At 43.4% G+C, this 24,373-nt stretch overlaps 2 protein-coding genes across 2 annotated transcripts; both read left to right on the top strand.

The window, feature by feature from the left end:
* The first annotated feature begins 4,384 nt into the window (after positions 1 to 4,384).
* On the top strand, positions 4,385 to 15,983 carry LOC111841326 (uncharacterized). Its single transcript, XM_023806998.2, has 3 exons — positions 4,385 to 4,721; positions 8,973 to 9,454; positions 14,342 to 15,983. The coding sequence occupies exons 2-3, from the start codon at positions 8,979 to 8,981 to the stop codon at positions 14,478 to 14,480; spliced, it is 615 nt and encodes a 204-aa protein (XP_023662766.1). The 5' UTR covers positions 4,385 to 4,721; positions 8,973 to 8,978; the 3' UTR covers positions 14,481 to 15,983.
* A 1,406-nt stretch (positions 15,984 to 17,389) lies between these two features.
* On the top strand, positions 17,390 to 24,163 carry LOC111841318 (neuronal acetylcholine receptor subunit alpha-2-like). Its single transcript, XM_023806990.2, has 7 exons — positions 17,390 to 17,629; positions 18,110 to 18,772; positions 20,756 to 20,907; positions 21,324 to 21,368; positions 21,728 to 21,837; positions 22,508 to 23,597; positions 23,775 to 24,163. The coding sequence occupies exons 2-7, from the start codon at positions 18,709 to 18,711 to the stop codon at positions 23,898 to 23,900; spliced, it is 1,587 nt and encodes a 528-aa protein (XP_023662758.1). The 5' UTR covers positions 17,390 to 17,629; positions 18,110 to 18,708; the 3' UTR covers positions 23,901 to 24,163.
* Positions 24,164 to 24,373: the final 210 nt, after the last annotated feature.

The raw sequence follows: 24,373 nt of genomic DNA, 5'->3' as shown, positions 1-24,373 counted from the left end.
CACAACATGGCACAAATATAGGACTTTTCGAAGATTTATAAGTGGAGGGACAAATGTGTCCCCGACTGGAGGTCTTCCTGGTGCATCATGGAATGTAGGGATGGTAGCCAAAGTTATTTACAAAGCACTCATAAAAAGGCTACAGTGTTAACTGACAGCACCGATACTTGAACTAAAGAACAAAATTAAATCACCAAATAATTTTTATAGCACCTTTATACAGTGGTACCTCGGTTCTCAAACTCACTAGAACTTGAATTTCTTGAAAGTCGAACAAACCAGTTTGACCTAGAACTCGATCTGAATATCAGAAGTCGAACCGTGAACGCTGACCTAATATAAATTGTACACGCCAGGAAATGAGTCATACTACAATGCAATTCTTACTTGAATGCCTTCTTCACAGACTTGACGATTAACCAAATAAAGCAGCGAAACATTACAGTAACTAACAATAAATAAACCACTAACTTACGTGTACTATTAGAGCATTTATGTCATTTATTTAAACTTTATTTTACCAGGTAAATTAACTGAAAACCAGTTCTCACTGCTTTACGTGATATTCAGGAAAAATAGCAGATTACACATCGGAACTGCCTGGGATACAAACGTCATTCGTGGAACTAAACTCTTCAGCCAATAAGGGCAAAGGTGTGTCGTCACGGAGGCAGTTTCAATTTGTGCAGCCGGGTGAGAGGTGCACAATGCATCTAACCGTAATGCATTGCATCAGGATCAGAATGCTATATAAGATCTTGCAGGATAAGATCTTTATCGTTTTGGAAGCCATTAAGAAAAAAATGCTCTTCTTGTTTTATCCTGTTCATTTTGTGTTTAAATGCTTAAAAAAAAAAAACATATTTAGGTGTAATTTTGGGGGGCCGGGAACCAATAAATTGGTTTTCCATTATTTCTTATGGGAAAAATTCCATCTGAACTTTTTAGGATTCGATCCGGAGTCCAGAACAGATTAAGTTCAAGAACCGAGGTACCACTGTATTTGATTACCACATGCTGCTTGTATTTAATGTTATCAAGATTTATGGAAAATATTCGGTAACTTTACTTGAAAGGACATGAATAATGTAGTAATACACGCTTACTTAATGAATCAATTAACCAGTAACTAAGTGTTTGTTAAGCACTGGTCCCATGTTGATTCAACAATAAATTATGACAGTTCATGTATTTCATGGGGAAACCTATATTGATTTGTTCTTGAGTAGTAAATGAGTTAATAAGCATCTTTTTGCCCTCCCTCGTTTTCCATTGTTAACTAATTAGTTAACTGTTAACTAATATAGTGCCTGAATGGAATACATGAACTGTCATGGTTGATTAATGATGAACAAGCATGGGATCAGTATGTAACTAACACTTAGTTACTGGTTAATTAATTAATGCATTAAGAAAGCATGTACTACTACATTATTCAGGTCCCATCAAATAAAGTGTGACCAAATATTCTACTGCATTTTCACTGAACATAAAACAATCTATTATATATTTTTTATTTTTTATTTTTTTGTTTGCATGCACTGCATTTAATTCAGCCTTAAGTGAAGTATGTCGAGTTCAGTTTTTGGTTGCTTTCAGGGATGTTCTGTTTATTGGCAGGCAGGCGTCGTGGGAGCATGACCATGGGAAGCATGATCAATTTGAGGTCTGCTGCATATCACTAAGCCCTTCTGCACAATCGCAGCACATGCACGCGTCTTACCTTAATGGGCTCTGCTCTCCGCCATCCCAGATCAATGGGAAAACAATTAAACTGCACTTAATCATGCATGCCTGATCTGACTTCAGAAATGTAACATTTTTGCACTCTGCATTAAGGTTTTGATCCAAAATATAGCTTTTTAGCTAAATATATTACTTTATATTCCTGCATTACTGCTTACACTTGTACCTGGGCATTCAATGGAAGGTCAGCCGAGTTTTACTCATGCTTAGTTGACTCCTTAACAGCACGTATGCTTGTAAGGTGCTATATGCATCACTTGTACATCACTTTGGACAAAAGCGTCTGCTACTTAAAGTAAATGTAAGTATGTCCTTTAGTTTATGTGATTTCTCAATCTGAAGGTTAGCTGAGCTCTTTATGTGGCTCTGTGGGGTAGGACTTTGTGCACATGCTTGGAAGGTCATCACTTCAAATCCTGTGGCTAGTACAGCGACGTCACCGTTGGGCCCTTGAGAAAGGTCCTTAACCCCAGTTACTCCAGAGATGCTGGTTAGCCCTCTGCTCGCTGATCCTCACCTCAATATCAATTTGGGCAGGAGCATCTGCTGGTTATGTAAGACCGATTTTATGGCACACTAATGCGCACGTAAGATCCGTGTCACACAATCCCAGATATATACTTAGGACTGATTTATATGGAAGTACCATTTATGACAATTGGATGATTGCCATGGACAGTCAGAATGCTTTATTGTTGCGAAGTTTCCATCTGTGTGGGATCAGTCCCTCTAGCCAACGACTTCACCATAGTGAAATATAAACATTTTTTGTTTAGCTCCGCATAATGTAAATTATTTACATTTTCCTTACTGAGGGTAGTATATGTATTATTAGAACAACGCTGCTGGATCTAGCTGCTTTTTCACAGGGAATTGGGCCCATTAACACTCACCTTGAATGTGGACACGGTTTATAGGCAAACACAGGGACACAGCCTGTGATTTGTGAGCTCGTTTGCTTCCTCACTAAAAGGCAGACTCACACACGCGTGACCCAAGGCCAGAAAGGAAATTCCCGAAATGAAGGCCCACACCAGCCAAACAGGTGGCTTGTGTGGATTTACATTTACTTATTTAACAGACACTTGTCTGTTAAAGGAACAAGGGTTGAAGTGAGGATCAGGGAGCAGTATAAGCCAGCGTCCCAGCAGTAATCGGGGTTAAGGGCCTTGCTAACGGGTCCAGTGGTGATATAATTACTCTGGAGGCTACAGGATTTGATCTGCTGAATCAGGAGGGGTGGCGTGCAGCTCAGCAGGTTGAGAATCTGTGCCAGCTCACATCTGCTGGCTTGAGGGCTTGAATTGCACCTCTACTCCATGTGACTTTGCATGTTTCCTTTCTGCTCTGCATGTTCCCTTTGGGTATCACAGCGTCATTAGACATTCCGAGTCTCTAAGCTGCGGCTCACATTTGGGTGGATTCCTGTCTTCGACAGTGTGGAAGGTGCTTCCTCCCTGCCTGCTCTTATTCTGTACAGTCCAGACTAAACATGCCTGGCTCTCCTGCAGCTGTCATGCTGATGCAGCTGACATGAGAATGCAGGCTGTGCCCTGGGAGAGTCGGGGAGCACATCTGGGAGACACAGCTTACAGCGAAATTATATGGGGGCAGGTTAGAGTCGCTGCTTTTCATGGTAATACAAACCTTCCAGGGATGTGTCAGGTTAGATTTTGGTGGGATGAACAGCATCATCACACACATTTACTGTATCTACAGTATGTTATCCAGCATGGTATTGTGAAGTTTAAGATGGATGGATGGATGGATAGATGGATGGATGGAGACTTATATATATATGCTATGTTAATATAATCAGAAATGGCACTGAAAATAAATGTGGCATAATTATTTCTTTCACAGTCATTAATATAGTCCAACATAGTAGCTAATTTAATAAACACTAAGTGGCTTAATCTCCTTTTGTTGCAATGCACGTGTGGACAACAGTATTAAGTTTTTCTCTGGAAAATGTAACTCAAAGCTGACCTGCATTTCTACTGTCACTCGTGGGGCTGGCCCGTATTACACCAGGGAGCAGGAATAATCGAGGAGGACCTGAAATTAACCACAGTACTTGCAGTAATTACCATGTCGTAGTATGAAGAGATTTTTCACAGATTGTTGTTTTGCTTCCATAATTTAGCCGCGGTTTTTTTACTCACATGTATTACATTTTTTATTTATTAAGATCTTTTGTTTGCTGGTTTGTAATAGGCCTACTTAATGTTAATTATTAGTCACGCAAATATCAGTTGTTTTGCATTCGGTGCGCGAAAAGGCGTTAGGGGTCTTCGTGTGTGTTTTTTTTTTTTAGATTAAAGGTGTTTCGAAGAACTTTGAAAACACTCTAATGAGGTCGTGTAATTTTTGTATTTTGTATAATACCACTGGCTACCTGAAACAATAAGGTCTACAATTATCTAAAATAGGTAGGGTGTTCCTTAGGTTAAACAAAGAATCATCATTGTTGAACTGCAATGAGCACACATGTTCTGCCGTATTTTTGCATTTTCGCTTTATGTCTCGTCGTTAACAGCTTCTCTTGGTTTAAATGCTCAGTACATCTTGCCAGTTCAGGGGCGCTTTCCAGTCTGCTTGTCTTTTATACCTCGGATTTCATCTGTCATCCATTAGTCCGGGTGCAGATGGGGAGTAGATTACAGCTTTACCCCGGCCCCTCGCACTGCAAAAGAAAGGAGTCATTGAACACCAGCTTCGCTCAAAACATGCCCTCCCTGCACCGGCGGAGAGGGGGCTCCGGGAGCCCACCTTCCACTGAGAACGAAAAGCGAATCTGCAGAGAGACGTTCGGTGGCCGACTGAGGGGGAGGGAGGGGGCCGCCATCCGTTTCCCGGCGCAGAGAGGAATCCGTCCCAGCCGGTGAAGGGGACAGAGGAGGACGGATTCACGGGACCCCAGCCGTGCTCCAGGACTCGGGAACTTGCTGGAGCCTCGTAAACGCAGCACGTCAGTAAGTGCCCTGTTTTTTCAGCCGGGTTTCATCTATAAAAGAGGATATTTTTATCTCTGCCTCTAACCCGTCGATTCTGTGGAACTTCCTTAAGAGTCACTTAGCTGCGCAAATTTTAAAAAGTACTTTTAGAAAAGTTTTTTTTGTAATCATTTAAAAGGAATGAAAGGATTTCGCAAACGCGGTTAACTGGTTAAAAGCACCATAAATGTAGGCTACATCCTGAGGATAAGTGAGTAAAAAAGTGTAAATGTGCAGCAATTAATACAGAACTTCTGAAGGCAGCAGAAGCAGCCAAGAATGTAAATGGATGTAAATCCAAGGCTGACGGCGTTTCTGTTTTGTGTATTTTAAACCTCTTCAACACTTCTGCATTCAGCTGAGCAGAAAGATTTTTTTTCTAATGCCATGTAGTGGCTTTTAATAACCATGGATAAATTTCTAAATGGGGAGGTAATTATTTTAATTTTTTTTAATTTTATGAGGCTTACCTATTAGTTGACTGCTTTGTAATTAAGTTTGAAAAATCAAGAACTACACGTTGAGGCTGTCCCTTTTGCTTCAAACATCTTGGTCACCATGAACCAACACGGTGGTGATCAGTGGAGTCACCCTTATAATCCTAATTAGTGGGAAGTGATCTGCGCAGGAGCGTGCAGTTGGCTGGTCTCCCTGGCATGTCATGGCGTCTCTGCCTTCACGCTGTCAATCCTGCCCCCAGAGCACAAGGGCAGAGGTGTCAACCCATGGTGTGTGTTCCTGTCCTAAATCCAACACTGATGGCCCAGCTGTCAAAGTCACCGTCACTGTGGGGACAGTCCTCACACCATAGTCCATTTAGTGTGGACACTTCACACCCGCTCTTAGGAAAGTCTTGTGGCACCTCATGGAATAGCACTTGAAGTGCGATGATAACGTGCCAATATTTACAGTACCAGGGAAAAGTTTGGACACAGCAAGCCGCCCATAAAGGAGAGTCACAGTGTCGCATCGCATGACCCGGCCACCTGACCGAAACACAGCAGAAATGGTTTTGGAGGAGTTTGACCAGAGAGTGAAGGGAAAGTGGCCAATGAGTGTTCAGCATGTATGTGGGACCTCCTTCAGGACAGCTGGAAAAGCATCTCAGGAGGCCACCTTATTAGACTGGCATAGAGGAGACAGTAGGGTCAGCCAGTCCATGGAGTAACTGGGGTTGAGGGCTTTGCTCAAGGGCCCAATGGTGAGATCACACTGCCAACCCAGGGATTTGAACCAGCAACCTTCTAAATACCAACCCACAGAGCTGCCCCCGTCAACAAATTATTTTTTTGTTAAACACATTTTTGGTCAGTGCATCACTCCATAAATGTTATTTTATAGTTTCGATGTCGTTATACTTATTCTAGAATGCAGAGAATACTACAAATAAACATTTCTATGGGTAAGTGTTTCCAAACTTTTGACTGCCAGTGTATGTGGACGTGAATGAAGGCATCTATGGTTGGAGATGCAAAACTCATTATTCTCCAACCATGCTATTCCCTAGATATTTTGCTGGAAACCTACTGTCAGCCGAGGAATGCTTTGATTTCTGCTTCAGAGCCGTAATACAGGGTTAGATTCCTTTCTCACTGGGTGTTGCCGTCTGGCTGACGGAAATGCCTGCGTGAAATGACATAAAAACTGTTCAGAAGTCTCGTTTTGTTTTGTAAAAATTCACGGAGCCATTCAGCTGCAGTATGTCATTAACATGGCAGCACAAAGTAGTTTTCCTCTCAGAACAACACATCACCTCACTGACAATGGGGATCGTCACCAAAATAAACAAAAAAAAAACAAAGGTTAATGCACTATTAGGCCTATTATCAGAACTGTTTACATGTTTTCAGCAATGATAACATTGTAATCACAAAGTGTTACCTTTATTCTGAAACAGCCGATACATTACATTTAGAAGTGGAACAAAGCAGTTGTAAAACTGAGGAATTTAAGCCATAAAGGTTTGAAAAGTCTTTTTTAACGCAGTTCATGCATTTGTATCCATCTTAAACTGCTACTAATTGAAACCAGTAAAACAGTTTTAAAATGAGTCCATTTCTATCTGGTAACCATTCCAGTGTGTGAACTGTTATGCTATTTAGGACAAAAAGTTCCAAAAGCATGTGTAGGCATTAATTTCAATAAAAGAAAATGTACCATAGGCTGACAGCCAGCAGTAATGTGCATGTAAGAGATCTGGGTTGGTCTTGTTTGCATTCAGTGTGGGTCCCTTAGCCACTGTAATTCCAGAGAGGTCACTGTTCAGGATTAATCAGAAACAGGAGACCACTGGGGCCACAACCAGTAAAGGCTTTTATACAGAAGCTTATAGCCCAAAAATATATGTACATTTTAGTATGTCTTCTCACACTATTTAAAAGAAGAACTGAACTAGAATTACGCATTAAGTTGTTGTTTTTCAGAAGTTGTTCAAAATGTCCCTGTAGTATGGAGAAAACATGCCATTTTTTGTAGCATGTAATTTGCTGGGAATGCAGACCGAATATTTTCAAGTTCTTGCTGAGGCTGATGTTGTTACCTCCGGACCAAATGTGCTCCGACAGCGGAAAAGCGCAGCTCCTGCCGCTGGCCGCCGCATATCGGGTTACGGCGGCGCTGAGGCCTGGCGGGAAGCAGAGGCTCCGGCAGCGAGTCTCCTGCCCACTGGGGCGTCGCAGGATGCAGTCGTGATGGAGGATGGAAATGGATTTGATTCGTAGGTGGTTGCTGGCTTTGTTGTTGAAGTTGGTAGCAAGCGGCATAAACATATAATGTGCTTGGATGCAGATAGATAGATAGATAGATAGATAGATAGATAGATAGATAGATAGATAGATAGATAGATAGATAGATAGATAGATAGATAGATAGATAGATAGATAGATAGATAGATAGATAGATAGATGTAAGTTAATCAGACAAAACACAGGATAGGATGTTGGGTACTCCCCACTTAACTCAATCCGATGTGCAGAGGAGACTAAAATAACAAACCAGAAAAACCGTTTCCAGATGTGCTGTGAATGGTGAAGGCCAGCTCAGCGTAGCGGCGTGTTCAGCAGCTCTGGCGAAACCCCAGTCACTTCCCCAGAACACAGTCTTCATCCTTCTGGTTTTTACCCATCAATCCTGACTGTATCCCCTCTACTCCAGAATATGGTGTTTATCTCCTAGTCTTTATCTCAGGATCTGGTGATTTTCTCTTGGTTGTGGGCCTGGAATTCAGTATATGTTTCTAGTTATATGTCTTTATCCCAGACACTGTTCTTTATCTTCAGGTCTTAATTCCAAGTACAGTCTTTATATTAAAACTGAAATAACTCTTCATCTGCTGAGTCCTACAATCAGGTATTTGTTAAAGAATAAAACTGGAACTAAAGAGTTATGTCCACATTTAAAGTGAATCATCACTTCCATTCATATTTCCATTCATTATCAATTTCCACAGCTTTCCTCAATCTTGAGTTTAATCTGAACCCTTAGTGTTAATACAAACAGATTGGTGTGTTTGCATATGCATGCCATGATTAAATGGGTCTCTCTTCACCAAGAGGAATGCTGTAGACTGTTTTCTTATGCAGCTCTTTTCTGTGCAAATCTAGACAATCTGAATTTATACATCATTTGCCGTCCATCAAACTAGTACTGCATCATGGCAGCGATATAGGCGGCACAAAGCGAATCCCTCCTTACCAGCTAATAATATGTGATATTAACCTCCTCACAGCTCAGATTGAGGGCAGCCCGACAATAAAAAGAGGTCATCTGTCTCAGGTCAGGAATTCCATCAGACGTTCCATTGCCGTGTGTCCAGGTTGCTCCGAAAGAGCCTCTAATTGCCCCCATGTGGATGACGGCTGACTCCACAATCAATCACAACCTTGCAAGTTGGCAGAGACCTCGGCAGCCAGAGGGGCAGCTTTCACACTGGGGCCAAAGGTGGGATGCTGTTTGGGTTGCCGAGTTTTGGCTCAGAGGCAAGAGCACAGACCTTGGAGTCATGAGCCCCGAGGTGTGGTTTCAACCATGGTAGATGCTAAATGCTGGAATCATCTGGAAACTATGGGGAGCATCATTGTTCTTCCAGATGGGGTTTTCAGGTAGATTTACCCCAAGATCCATTATCTTGGTTACTATCACCAGACTGGAACCTGTAGGCTGTTTATCTTTATAGCAGCATATGTGTTGTTTGTTTTATGCAGAATTCTTGCATTTCTGTCTCCCTTGTAGGTCATAATGCTGGTCTTCTGGGTGCTGGGCACTTTCTTCCTGTCCATGGTGGTGCCCAGCTTCTCTCAAAGCGGGGATGGGGAGCTGGGTTCAGGGGAGGTCTATCTGAATATGAGCCGAGGCCCTTCCATCGAGCCCAAGGATGCTCCAAATGAGAGCGAGTTGGACCAGGAGACAGACCCTGACCGCTGCTCTGCGAGCTTCTACAGGTGCCCTGCCTCCGCTCGCCGCCTCAAAGCCATGAGGGATGAGGTTCACTACCTCCAGGCCATCCAGCATGGCAACCAGGCTGTGATGGAGAACCTGATCCAGTATGTCAGCACTGAGATGGGTGATCAGAGCTACCAAGAGGTGATCCAGGAGAACATTGTTGGAATCAAAGAAGACCACCTTAATCTTGAGGAGGTGGTTAAGAAGATTGTAGAAGATTTGGAAACCCAGTTGGAGGGGGGTATCCTGGAGTCATTGGCAGAGAAAAACAAGTAAGTTACCCCTCTCCCACACAAACCCACTCGGACAAACTGCTCACACTGGTTTTCTTCAAAACAACATCAAGCTAAGTGAGTTAGGCTAAGTTAAAGTTTAAGTGCAATCTGAGAAGGTATTTCTCTATGTATTCAGTTATTGACCACATTGGTCATCTTTGTCAAAAATGAACTCAGCTTTCCAACTTATCATACTGGAAGGGTCAGAATAATGTTGACTGGCTTGTCAAGGCCCAGGGAGACTAGATTCCCTCTATACTGAGCACAAAGCCTGATGGAACACAGTCATGAGAAATGCTAGGATGTTGTGTCCTTGAAAGTTGCTAATTTGAATCCCAAGCTAGGCAGGGTGATGTCACTGTTGGGCCCTTGAGCAAGGTCCTTGTCCCCCAAATGCTCCAAGGACTGACAGATCTTAATTTCTGAAGTGTAGATCACGGTGGATTCAGGACTGGACAATATAAATGACATATTGACTGTCATATAAAATTTAAATAATGAGAAATTTAGGTAAACTGTTGATGAGGAGCATTGCCTTATAGCAGGGTTTCTCAATCCAGTCCTTGGGTTGCCCAATTGCCAGGGAATTTGGAGAGAGCAAAAACGTGAACCGGCTGGTGGTCCCCGAGGACTGGGTCAGGAAACCCCGCCTTACAGCACACATCCCCCTTGTCACATCATAGAAATGAATGCAATACCCACCAGTCATGCGGTAGTCTTTTAAGAATGGATAACCTACATCTAAAAACACAGCAAGGTTGATTGAGTTAGCCGCATGCTTCGGTTTTGTAAATGTCATGAATGAGGTAAGTGCTCCCTCAGAGCAAACTTCAAGTGTTGGTGAAGAAAGCAACAGCTCAGCAAACACAACATTAAACAGGAAATACTGATAAACGTACAAAGATATCGGTGCCGTGGCAGTAGGCTAGTTTTTTGCAGTATAAAGTCCGACATGCAACAGATTGTTGCTGTGCACCGTGTAGAAACACCAGCAATTAGGGATTCCACTTTCAATATGGAGAAATATGGGACAAATCGCATCCTATATTGGTTAAAAGCAGGACACCACATTTCATTTTGCTTTACATGACAGGTGATATTTCTACTGGCAATACACGTGTTCCCTGAAACCAGCAGCAAGGCAGTCAGAGGAAAAAAACAAGCAACAAACTGTACAGTCAGCATTTTCTACTGCTGTGCCCTATGGCAAAAAACGTTTATTTTTGTATGATTATTTTATTAAAATGAGACTTCAGTTTGCAGTCCATTCAATTTGCTGCATTTTTTAAGGGGTATTCTAAGGGAATTTCTAGAAAAAATGGAGCCTAAAAGCAGGGTCATTAAGGTTGACAAAAACTAAGGCTGTAAGAAAACATTTTCATTATCTGAAATGATAGAAGACTTGGAAATAAAATTTAAAAACTACAACTGAACAAAACCTATAAATATTGTTTCCGAAAGTAACTGAAATAAAATAAAAACGTCAAACACTTTTAAATTATTATAAAAAATACCTGGAATATGTTTTGCCCGTTTTGAGGACAGTATATACTGAGCACTGTGCCTTCATATAAAATTACTAAAACTTAAAATGTAGCTAAAATACTTAAAGGCTAAACAGAACTACAGTCATGTGAAAAAATTAGGACACCTTTTAAATATTTGGTACTTCACACAGCTTAAGGAATTCTGCACTGGAGAGTGGGGAAAACTTTCTGCCAGTGATTTCAAAGATTGATATATGGTTTCGAAAATGTCTTATTGACGTTATTTCGGCCAAAGGGGGACATACTAGCTATTAGGGCACAGAGTTTTCCTCTGTGGAGATTCCCATCAGTACATTTCCTCTGCTAAATAATTTTTTTTCTTCTCTTGTTTTTGCATAGGTGATACAATTACATCACCTTTATCTACAGATATAATTTGAAAGATTTAATATTGATATTTAAGAACTATTTTTCACATGACTATATATCTTAATACTAAAACATAACAAAAACCACAATACACAAAAACTAACTAAAACTAAATTGGATTTCACATAATTGAAACAATAAAATTTTTAAATCAAAACTACAATAACACTGCCTTGAAATAAATAACTTGATAAAAATGACTTGAATTATTGTCAGAGGTGCCGTCGGGCAAGCAGGAAATCAGGAGCAAGGAAACGGAAAGTCAGGGAATACGGGGTTTAAGTGGAACAAGCAGACGAGTCTACACACGGCTCTCGACGTCAGTGATGGAACTGGGGATACACACTCTGACGTGGACTTAAATGCACAGGACTTAATGAAACAACAAGAAACAGCTGATAACATCGGGGTTTCACATGAGGTTAACAAGGGGGGCGTGGCACACAGGAGGACCATAAGAGCCCCCCCCCCCCCCCCCCCCCCCAAAGGCGCACCTAAGGGGAGCAAAGCGGCGAGACCAGGGACACAAGACCTGGAAAACAAAAGCAAAACATCAACAGGACACCGGGAACAGGACAGACACACAAAACAGGCACAGGGACAAAAAGCAGGACAACCACTGACACACCACAGAGAAGGCAGACAGGCAGAGGGGCACCAAAAAAATGAGACACAGGGAGAACATCGACGGGAGGTACGAAAGGGCCAGGAGTGAGCAAAGGAGAACCGGAGGGATGAGGAGCAGACATAGGGGGGCACAAAACCGGGAGGTAGGAAGGCAGACGAGGGGAAACGGGGAGCCTAAGGGAACCCCAGTGGGCAAAAGGGGGCAGCCGTAGGGGCCACAGGCAACCGGGAGGCCGGAGCAGGAGGGACCCTCATAGAGAGCGAGGAGATAGGTGGAGGAACAGGCAGAGGAGGCAAGGAGGGAGTCAGAGGGGGCACCAGGGGAGGCGAGGAGGAAGACGGAGGGGACTTCAGCGCAGGCAAGGAGGCAGGCAAAGCCGCAGCAGGCGACGGCGTAGCCACAGCCGGCGAAGGCACAGCCAAACAACAAGGCGGAGTAGAGGGACCCGCAGGCCATCAGCAAGTCAAGACGGGGGAACCCGTAGGCGACCAATGAGGCATCAGAGGCTGGGCCAAAGATGGCCGACGAGGTGCCGGAGGGGGACCCGCAGGCGACCGCCAAGCGGGAGCCCAGGGAACCATCAGGCGACTGCCGAGCCACAGCCACAGGGACCGAGGGCAAGCCAGGGGGCCGGGCGGGTGGGACACGACCCCGGCCAAGGTGTCCTCTCCCTTTCTGGGAGACTGAAAAGTGGGGACCTGGCCAGGATCTACCATGCTGTGGTGGTGGCTGGGGAGTTACTTCCCCGAAGTCCAGTGGGGTCCAGTGGGGGTTCTCTCCCTTTCTCCCCCCCCATCAGAGAAATCCCCAAATGGTCCCATTCAAGCTCCTCCTCCCCCAAGGGGAAAGGAGCGGTGGTCGAGTAGTCCAGGACCTCCTTGGGGGACTTGGACTGGGGTCATGGGAGCTGGTGACACAGGTACAGGTGATCAGGAGTTGGGGAATTGGAACCTCAGGAACAGGAACCACCAGGGCAGGAGTCACAGGGAGCAGATCAGGAGTCACGGGAACAGTGGGAGGTGGAGCATTATCTGCCGGTACTGAAGCAGGAGGCAGAGGAACCTCGGGCGGTGAAGCAGGAGGCGCAGGAACCTTCGGCGGCGAAGCAAGAGGTGCAGGAACCATAGGGGGCGCTGCATCATCTGCCGGCACAGGAATCACTGGGGCTGGAGCCGGAGCTGGCGTCCGGGAAGCCGGCGCTGCCCCTTTAAGAGCCTTGGGGATCCGTGATATGGCATCCCAAATGGACCTGGCTCCTTTAAGGGCCAGGCACGTTCCTGGAAAGGGGCAAGCTGCCAATCCAGGCAGCAAAGCGGCAGGTGGGAAACAGCGGCAGTTAAATCCTCCAGAGCGAACACCTCTGGATTTAAAATCGGGAGGGCCTCCTCTGAAGTTACGATGGGGGAGGAAGCGGAGATCGAGACAGCCCCCAAGAATATTACCGGGCCGTCCTCCGGTCGATGTTGTCTCCACTTCTTTTTTCTCCGGCTGGCAGCTTTCGGTGGAATCCGGGGTGCTTCTGGGGGCTCGGAGGACGAAGCGGGAGGCAGATCGGCAGTACGGGCCACCTGCCGAGTTGTCAGCTCCGTTATCCTCCGCAGCAGCTGCCAGAGATTATCGCGTACCTCCAGGGCGAGGTGCGCGTCTTCAACCATGGACATCCGCTCCAGGATGTCCCGGTTTCGGCTGGCTAGCGCCCAAGCCTCGAGATCCTCTTCGACTTCGGGCTGGTTGAGCCAGTAGGTGACCTCATCAACCAAACCAAGATATCGAGCCTCGGTCAGGGGGGGGGGTACCTTTTTTGCGAGTTCCGTCATTCTGTCAGAGGCGCCGTCGGGCAAGCAGGAAATCAGGAGCAGGAAAACGGAAAGTCGGGGAATACAGGGTTTATTAAGTGGAACAAGCAGACGAGTCTACACACGGCTAACGACGTTAATGATGGAACTGGAGATGCACACTCTGACGTGGACTTAAATACACAGGACTGAATGAAACAAGAAGAAACAGCTGTTAACATCAGGGTTTCACATGAGGTTAACGAGGGGGGCGTGGCACACAGGAGGACCGCAAGAGCCAGGCGTGACAATTATAGCATGATAATTATCGACATTGACTGACATGAAAAAACTTTAGCGTGATAAAATATTTTTCCATATCGGCCAGGTGTACTTTCAACAAAAGCATCCGATAAATAAATCAATGTAAAGATAAGAGTCAGGTCAGCCACCCAGCTCTGCCTCACAAAGGTTGCTGTGAAGAACCCAAATATGTCTGTCCGTGAACTCAGACAGGGCACAAGCTCCTCTGCACTCATTGACCACTGTCATGTGATCTTTTCAGAATCTTAGAGGAGTCCCTGGCCATTGAGACCATGCTATCGGCTGCTGCAGGCATGGCCCAGAAGCTGGAGGGCTCGGCACAGACACTCTATTCTTCTTTCACCAAGCAGCTAAAAAGGCCCGTTGTCACTCTCCACTGAGCCCTCAAAACTTGCTCTCTGTTTGCTGTACTTGGAAATAGTATGAATGTCTTAATGACTTGTGGTTTTACCTGGTTTACAGCTGCCTGCATTGTACAGTGAGCACAGCTTGGCAAGGTGCTCATTCCATTTTTACACTAAGCAGGAATGAGCCTGAACAAGAATGAACAAGGCTGGACCAGGCTTAATTTACTTGTTTTCCTATTATAATTATGAACTGCAGGGTTGAATGATGTACAAATGTTGTGTCATAGACCGAGTTAAAATGATTAGCTAACCTTATGGCATAGCATCCAGAAACTGTCCGTTAAGAACAGAAATGAATATCGACAAAATAATACATTTTAAAAAAAAAATACAAATGCACGATCCCAGTTGGGTTCAGATTTATTGAACAAATCAGCCCCTTCCTTGGGATTACCTTCAAATGAAAAGCTTTTGATTTTTGCTTCACATTTTTGTAACACAAACAACAAGGGACTTGTACTATACTAAGCGCTATGAAAAGAAACATTTCTCATTAAAGTGTGACAACTCCATACACCACTGGAGAAATATCCCGCAAAGTACTGTAAATGTACATGTGTGCTTGAGTTTCTGTTACTTCACTTTTACACCATGTACTGAAATCACATGAAACTTTGAACGGTTTAAGGAACAGGTCACAAAAACTCCGTGGAATGTTACAGATTCTTGCCGTCTTTTTAGTATAGTTGGTGACGGCAGAACAAATTCTACGGCACGCCTGATATATTTGGAAACACAGAAGCAGCCTCTTTGGAATATACAGCATAATACACTTTGTACATTTATACAGAGAAGTTATGATGAGCTTTAATTTTCATAGATAATTTTTCACTGAGCAGCAATATATATATATATATATATATATATATATATATATAAATAACAGTTTATTTTCAGCATTTCCCATAATTCTATCATACCTATATAGTTTTTTATATATATAACAAGCACTATTTGTATGATATTTATACAAATACAGCAGATTTGCAACTGTTGTTGATAATACACATCGATAAACTACATCATTTGGGGTGCTGGGCTCTTACAAAAATATGCTTTTATCATAATACCTTATGCTTGTTACATTTATTGAACTAGATTAATAGGTGAAGGGCATTTTGTTTTGTGGGGGGGCTTGTATTTTGCTGTGGGTCATCGTGGGTTTGGTTAGTCTCAGCTCAGCTTCCTTAGAGCAGGACTGGGACGGACAGGGACACCGAGAGCAGCCCATAGCCCTAAGTGCGGAGGCGGGCAGTGTCCCGAAGACGTGCGGGTGAATCGTGAAGGTCAGCCCGAGGGTGGCTACTTTTACTACCTCTACAACACGTCCGTTGTGTCGGATGTCAGGTTTGTGATCCAAGGTCAGCTGCGGCTGCATTTGTAAAGATACTTAGCGCATGTCCGCACTGAAATGCTTTCCGACTTATTTCTATATGTTGAGCCCTAATAAACTTTTAATTTACCATGCATCATAAATGTGGTGTTCGTCGTTTTTTTTCTGTTGTCATTTCCTGTGCATCGCTGGATGAGCAGCGCAGTGTTAGGATCTATTTCTTACTTTGCTACGTATAAACGGTGACCTGTATGGAGCCCAGTGTTTTGAATGAAAAAATGTGTTCATTAGAAAAATCACTAAAATTCCTTCTTTCTTAAAGTAATACCTCCTTCTGGGGTTGTACTGTAGATCTTACTCCATACTTTGCGACAATAATGCTTATTTCACGCTTCGTTGGAGACCTTTTTCGACTAGATTATCTTGAATTCGTGTCAGTTCGCTGTTAACTATAGTTACTTCAGAAATAAGGGTCAAAATCGATTTTAATCTAGCGTCCGTCAGTTTATCTGCTATAACATTACCCTTAAAGAAGAAGGAATGAGGCTCGTTGAGTTGTTATAGTGGAGAGGAAATCCTGGATCAGTTGAAATAAATCCAACACTTTCATTGGTACAGTATATAGGCTATGCCCCTGCGTAGAGGCTGCTTTGCTAAGGAAATTCAAGTCTTTTATTAATTTTTAATCCCTATTTTTATTTTGAGTGTCTGCCCTCTAGCTGCTCTCGGTAACAATTGCAATAACAGCGTAAGGCGCCGCTTCTCTTAGAGTGATTTCCCGTGGGTCGCATTGCAGAACTGAAAAGTTGGCAACACTAAATTCTCCTGGTCTTCTCCGTCAGCTGGAACACGTTTATTTCCGCTTTGCTTGTAAGAAATAACATTTAAAAATAAAGAAATAGAATGACGTGTGTGCAAATGTTAAAGCTGAGGTCTAGTTGCCAAAAGGCCTTGATTGAATGAGTCAAGAAGCGAAATGCAGCCTATATTAATCATAATAAATCATATGAAGATTTGTAATTATCTGTTACGGTGATTGTAGCTCGAGGCAAACCATATCCGTAATTAAGCCAAACCCAGACTTCACTTCGTGTAGGAAGACATCACTATTATATTATTATAATTGCTCTGTTTTTCTGCCATTAACCACAGGCGACTTTAAAATATCACCGCCTTGTATCGTTTCCACTGTTGATGAGCTTACAACCGCTCAGACAGTTTAATTTTAATAGAAAAGTTTACATGTTAATATCGGAAAGAGGGTAACATAAATTTTATGATTATCTGAAGAACATGAAACACTGGATTCCCGTCTCCTACCTTGCGAACAATTACAACGTTTTTCCCGCGGTGTACAAATTTGCAGAACCCTGCACTTCCAGGGCTGCAGAAAAGCACTCGGGGGTCTTTTATACGGTTTGACAGCCATCGCCAGGTATATGTCCCTTTGCCAGCCCGTCAGCTGCTCTTGTTTGCGATTGATGGATGATCTGTAAAGCCGGGTCCCTCCTCTGCTTCCTGACATCACTCAGCTTCGGAGCTGCAGAGGGAGATACCGGGGGGGACTACCTCCACTTTGCCTCCTGGCTGGGAGCGCTCCACTCCTAGACAAGGAGAAATAAAGGAATTAACCAAGAATCAGCACTACATACAATGTATGGGGAGAAGGCAAGGCGAGAACAAAAATGTATGCAATTTCTTCCTAATATATAATTTCTTGGAGTATAGAACGGCAATTTTAAATATATATACTTGTTTTAGCATATTGTGGACACCATTCTCCTAGGAGGTAAGAAGCTACATGTTCTGTTTCTTTATTCTTACGTTTTTATTACTTGCTTGATAAAAACGGGTCTAGACATTACTTTTGCTGTAGCCTGGTAACTTGTTGATATGTGTACAAATGGAAATAAAACATCTTGGGAATGAAGGACGATCGAGTGCCTCTTTTAACAAATTACCCATCTAAGCATGACGCCTCAGGGAAGCCCTTTCCGTAGTAAACGGTGAATCCGGAATTATTTGATTTTTTTTCAGTGAGAAACCTATCAGAAATGTTACTGAACGGATAAATTGTCAATTTCTCTTCTATCTAAACCTACCTGCCGTCATAGCGCGCAGACCATAAGCACATATTAGCGCTGTCTGTTATTTTGTTTAATATGAACTTGACTTGCAAAACAAGTTTGTTGAGCTACGAGTCTGATTTCACTGGTGTCCGGTAACATAATATAGCCTAAATGTTGTGCGTCTTTATTATGTCTTGCAGGTTATGTGACAGAGAAGCGCGATGTGAAAAACACTTAAAAGGATTATGGAGAAATGCCGGCATCCAGATTTTTAATGCTCCTGGACAAATTACTTACGTTACATTTATATGAAAACGCTGAAAAAAACTTCGCAAGTGTTTTTTTTTAAAGTTTGTATTATTGATAAATACGCCGTTTCAAGTGTGACCCACCTCTGAATTAATAATATAAGGATACTTTCTGCATTTCAGCACTATTGAAGGGATAGTTCCAGTTTGACAACATGCAAATTTGCATGGAGAGAATGAAACAGAGATAAATAAAATATTTGGTCAAAAACGTTTTTTAAAACGTTTTGGATTCGCACTTTATGTTAAAAAATATCCGACTAATACCAAATCTCCCCTAATTTCCAATAAAAATGTTGCAGGAATTGCAAGAAAAAAATGTTTTTTTTTTGTTTTGTTTTTTTTTACTCATTTCAAAACGAGAGGATTTACGAAAGATGAAACTGAAGATCCAGTTTTACCCAAAAATCTTTTTCTGCGGTATCACCTACCCGGAAAATTAAAGCGTATGTTTCCTAAAGAAGTTCACATTAACTCCGACTGGGTGCAATATGGGGCGCGATTTCGTCACCCTGAAAATAGTACTCCTCTGTGGTTTTCTTCTATGTAAATCAAGTAAGTGTGCAATTCACTTTACCTCACATTTGTCGTTAAAGCCATGTATGTTCCGGCAATAAATATATTGCCTCATTGATAAGTTTGGTCTTAATTTAGCTCACTGTAATTAGTGCTGGACTGCTGCTTAATAATAGGATGCATTATCCATTATAATCCCTTCTTGGATTTCTGCTACAGCCACAACTATAAGCTAATGTTTATTTGAGTCAAAGATACAAATATCTTTGCAGAAAAATATAATTTGTCTTTACATTTGACCATTTATGTCTCACGGGCTATGTATATAAACATTTGTTCCTAATTATCAATCAGTTTCATGATTTTGCAGCAAAGTTTTCATCTGAACTGTGCAAGCAGGTTAAATATGAATGTGTATTTGAGATTGTGCCCTAAATTTCAGTAAACAACCATTTGTTATATTATATCTAATTTCTGCTGGTGTTCTCACCTAGAGATCTCAGCACCCTGACTGGTGCTCCTTGAGCTTGAAAGGAGCTGCTGACAGAGGGCAAGTTTAACGTTAAATCACCGAGCGCCTCAGGGTGGCAGAGAGCCCAAAAAACATACTGGGCACTGAGGAGATGTTTGAGTTTGGAGATCACAGCCACATTCTCGTCAGCTGACGAACCACTTTGATCTTCTCTTGATGAGAGCTTCTGTCAATGCAGCAGACCAACTTTCCACCCTGCAGTTTAACAAATTCAGTGCTTCTCCAGCACAATGCTGAAGCTCATATGGCCATTCACCAGATCAAATCCATTGCATCTCCAGCACAATGCTGAAGCTCATATGGCCATTCACCAGATCAAATCCAGTGCTTCTCCAGCACAATGCTGAAGCTCATATGGCCATTCACCAGATCAAATCCAGTGCTTCTCCAGCACAATGCTGAAGCTCATATGGCCATTCACCAGATCAAATCCAGTGCTTCTCCAGCACAATGCTGAAGCTCATATGGCCATTCACCAGATCAAATCCAGTGCATCTCCAGCACAGTGCTGAAGCTCATATGGCCATTCACCAGATCAAATCCAGTGCTTCTCCAGCACAATGCTGAAGCTCATATGGCCATTCACCAGATCAAATCCAGTGCATCTCCAGCACAATGCTGAAGCTCATATGGCCATTCACCAGATCAAATCCAGTGCTTCTCCAGCACAATGCTGAAGCTCATATGGCCATTCACCAAATGAAATACAGGGCATCTCCAGCACAAACCTTCATTCACCAAATCAAATTTAAGTCCCTGACATCTATATTATTACCCAAACAAGTTTATCGAAAGTTGCGAGACAGGTCAGCTAACATGTCAAAATCTACAGCAGGATAATCACTTGTAAAATATCTGTTAAAAGTCATCAATGTAAAAGACCTATTTAATATGTGCTCTGCATTTAAAAAGTGATTTGAGAGTTTAACGTTTCAATCTTCATAGCGTCAAACTTAGGTTCTTACATATCCTATACATCTCTTATAAGAAGTATTCCTATATTTTGTTCATTGACTCCCTTGACTATTACCATGCTTCCTGAGTTGATTAGAGTGTGATAATTCGTGTTGACAGTCTCTCATTAAGACTTTAAAACTTTTGTGAAGTTTCCTTTCGGGAGGGGTTTGGAAAGTTAAATATTCTGTGTCTGAAATGTCTGTTACTTTACAACTGCTTTTTTCATGAATGACTGTGAAGAATTCCAGGTTTTAGAAACGATTCAGTGCAGATGCGTCGGTGATGTATTTTGTTTCATTCTGATTAATCTAGCAGTTTTCAACGAAGTCACAAACAGTATAAAAAAATAATTAATGCAAACTACTGTCCCGAAAGGCAATTTGAAAAACATGTGACATGAGAAGCAACACTCTGACAGGTGTCATCAAATGTTTCCAGAGCTGGAACGATGTTGTAGCATCTTATTTGCGTTTTGTGGACATACAAAGACCCAAGGAGGTAACAGCCAGCCTCCCGTGTGCTCTGCCTCGCAGTATTCTGCCTCGAGAAGACCCACTCACACGCGGAGGACGAGCTCTTCAAAAAGCTCTTCGTCGGCTACAACAAATGGTCCAGGCCTGTGCCGAATATCTCTGACGTGGTAATCGTTAAGTTTGGGCTCTCTATAGCCCAACTCATAGACGTGGTGAGTAACTGCTAAGGTGGATGCTTGTCCGTCTTGACCATCTTACTAGTTTGTTAAAAGATGATACTTTAAATTGCAGATTTTTTTATCTGTAGAATAACTTCAGTTGGAAAATTTGCTCCAGGCTGATTTCTTTATCTATCTATCTTTTTGTCCTTGCAATGTTTCATTCCAGCCAAGACATGTTTCATTCAATTATTGCCTTATGCCTCTTGGGGTGTTTTAAAATGATAAAAGATTATTCATCAAACCTCAAAGACCTTCCTTTAGCACAGCTTTAGTCATTCATCCACCTCGTCATTTAGGATATTAAACTGAAGATGGGGCTGGCTGCCCTTCGCAGCTGTGATGACCCCCCCCCCCCAAAGAGTCCAGCTGCCAGACTCACCCCACTCTCTTGTCCCTTTTCTCTGCAGGATGAGAAGAATCAGATGATGACAACCAATGTGTGGCTGAAGCAGGTGAGATTTGAGGAAGCTCAGCTGACTGCCCCTGGGGAGGGAGAGGTTTCTGAGCTGGGGGGCACCTTCTGATTTCACCTCACACTCCACCATCAAATTTTCTCTTTCCCTCTCATTCACCAGCGATACAAACTGGAATCACATCTGATATGTCAATACGAAAGGCTTACCTTATGTCTTTTGTCTTTATTTTTATAATTTGCATGTTTTTCATGAAGGAAAATAATGTGAACATAAGTGATTTAAGGTAATATAGTATCTGTTTGTATCTGTTAGTATGGATGTCAGCCAAATTTGTAGAATAATAGCATCAGATTGTAGGTGTTCCTTGTGGGCTGTGAACATTACTTGTCTCCTAGGAATGGAATGATTATAAACTACAGTGGAAGCCGTCAGATTACGACAACGTGACATCGATCCGGGTTCCCTCCGAGCTTATCTGGGTCCCCGATATCGTCCTGTACAACAAGTGAGTGTACTGAGCGGGGGGATAGTGAAGAGGCTTCTGTATGCTTCCACAAAATTCACCTATAACAGGGAAATCCTGAATTTTTCTTGGGGGTATTTTTAATTTTTATTTTTAATTTTTAATGGCAGTTTTCCTTGTATAGCTTTGGGTCAACTTCCTGGGATTTTCACACAGTATGGTGTCTAGAGTTTACACAGAATGGCGTGACCAACACAACCATCCAGTCAATGGCATTTCTGTGACTGAAAGCACCTAGTTAATTAATAAGGTAGCAGGAGAAAGGCAAGACTTGTTAAAAATAATGGGCACAGACACAAGTACAAAAACAACAGCTTAGTGTAAGACTGGTGTGCAGATTGGCCTCTTTGAATTCATGTCTCGTCTACCTTTGAAGAGATATTGAAGGTAAAAATGGGTCCTGCCCGGTACTACAGTATCTACGGCGTGTGCGTCATGGCAACAACTGTCAAAGCTGCATTATCCTGCCATCTAGTGTTCATATCTTAAATTGCAGTTTGAAAAAGTATAAGCTGTACAAGGGACCAAATGTTCAAGACACAATGTATACTCAGACTTCAGCTTTGTGATATAATCACACAGTTAAGGATACATGCCTTGCGTTTCACTGTTGATGGTTAGGTAGCATGGTTACTGTTTTTCTGTCCCTCAGTGCGGATGGGGAATTTGCTGTGACGCACATGACCAAAGCGCATCTCTTCTACACTGGATTGGTCCGCTGGGTGCCGCCGGCCATCTACAAGAGCTCCTGCAGCATCGACGTCACCTTCTTCCCCTTCGACCAGCAGAACTGCAAGATGAAGTTCGGCTCCTGGACTTACGACAAAGCGAAGATTGACCTGGAGCGCATTGAGAACACGGTGGACCTGAAGGACTATTGGGAGAGCGGGGAGTGGGCCATCATAAATGCTGTAGGCACCTACAACACCAAGAAGTACGACTGCTGTCATGAGATCTACCCAGACATCACCTACTACTTCATCATCCGCCGACTACCCCTCTTCTACACCATCAACCTCATCATCCCTTGCTTGCTGATCTCCTGCCTAACTGTGCTGGTCTTCTACCTGCCTTCAGACTGTGGGGAGAAGATCACCCTCTGCATCTCAGTGCTGCTGTCCCTCACCGTCTTCCTCCTGCTTATCACCGAGATCATCCCTTCCACCTCGCTGGTCATCCCACTCATCGGGGAGTACCTCCTGTTCACCATGATCTTCGTCACCCTCTCCATCGTGATCACTGTCTTTGTGCTGAACGTGCATCACCGTTCCCCCAGCACCCACAAGATGCCCCACTGGGTGCACTCGGTCTTCCTGGAGTTCATTCCACGGTGGCTCTTCATGAAAAGGCCCGTCCCGGACGAGAGGCGTCGCCGGCTGCTGCAGCACCGGACCCAGCCCCGATGCCGGAATGTCCACCTGAGTACTTCCAAAAGCTGGCTGCAGGAGACGGACGTTGGCGGGCGCTGCAGCGATGTGGAGCTGGGCGCCCTGGCCCCCTTGCATCTCGCCTCGCCTCGCCAGCGTGCTTACAGCCCGCTACTCCACAAGCAGAACCTCCAGTCTCGGCTAGAGGGTGTAGCAAGGCAGCTGGGGGGAAGGGTCGACCCCAACAAACGCAGCTTCAAGATTGACAACTTGGTGTCGGACGCCACTCTCGCGCTCTCCCCCAGTGTCGTCCGCGCTCTGGAAGGGGTGCACTACATCGCAGAACACCTAAGAGCAGAGGATGCCGACTTCTCTGTGAGTGCCTCTCATCTGTAGACCTTACATGAAGGACTGGTTTCTTTAGCTTAGAAAACAATCTCAAACTTAAGAATAGCGAGACGGTTGTCACACATTCTAAGTCCTCAGTGGTTTTTCGATTCGGTTTCGATCGTGGCCACTGTTTGGTTTCAAGTTCCTCTCTTCCTTTTGCAGGTGAAGGAGGACTGGAAATATGTCGCCATGGTGATCGACCGCATCTTCCTGTGGATGTTTATCATCGTCTGCCTGCTAGGCACCATCGGACTCTTCCTGCCTCCTTGGCTGGCAGGCATGATTTAGACCCACGTTCCACCCTGCATCACAGACTCATGCGGGCGTTTCCCAAACCGGGAAGCCGACCATGAATCCTTAGAAGTAAAACAATCCGGTTTTTCAGTGAGGGCACACCTTAAATCAGATGGGGGGTTCTTGTTTACCTGGTAGTTTGCCAAGACCTATTTCTCTCTATCCAAAAATCACACTGTGGCTGGGATTTACACGCGCATAGTATATGTTATTTTTAAAAGCTGCCATGTACTGTATAATAAAAGATTACCAAATGATTTATGAAGTTTATGTAACACATACACATTTCTATTGTGTAAAAATATTTCCTTTCTCAGGTCATTAAGTCATTAAGCATATATCTCACACAGGTAAGGGCATAACTTTGAGTTGAGCATTGGGGGAAATGCTCTCCCAAGACCAGGCCATTAGGAGGTCAATGGGAGCCATGAAAGCAATGACCTAGAGGGAAGAGACTTGATGACAAT

Source organism: Paramormyrops kingsleyae, chromosome 19, assembly GCF_048594095.1.
Source record: "Paramormyrops kingsleyae isolate MSU_618 chromosome 19, PKINGS_0.4, whole genome shotgun sequence".
NCBI classification, from domain to species: Eukaryota; Metazoa; Chordata; class Actinopteri; order Osteoglossiformes; family Mormyridae; genus Paramormyrops; species Paramormyrops kingsleyae.
This window is presented reverse-complemented; position numbering and strand designations above follow the sequence as displayed.

Coding starts and splice junctions, on each gene's coding strand:
- LOC111841326 (XM_023806998.2), top strand. CDS start 8,979: ATGCTGGTCTTCTGGGTGCTGGGCACTTTCTTCCTGTCCATGGTGGTG. Junction 9,455..14,341: donor TCATTGGCAGAGAAAAACAA/GTAAGTTACCCC, acceptor TGATCTTTTCAG/AATCTTAGAGGAGTCCCTGG.
- LOC111841318 (XM_023806990.2), top strand. CDS start 18,709: ATGGGGCGCGATTTCGTCACCCTGAAAATAGTACTCCTCTGTGGTTTT. Junction 18,773..20,755: donor TTTTCTTCTATGTAAATCAA/GTAAGTGTGCAA, acceptor TCTGCCTCGCAG/TATTCTGCCTCGAGAAGACC. Junction 21,838..22,507: donor GATATCGTCCTGTACAACAA/GTGAGTGTACTG, acceptor TCTGTCCCTCAG/TGCGGATGGGGAATTTGCTG.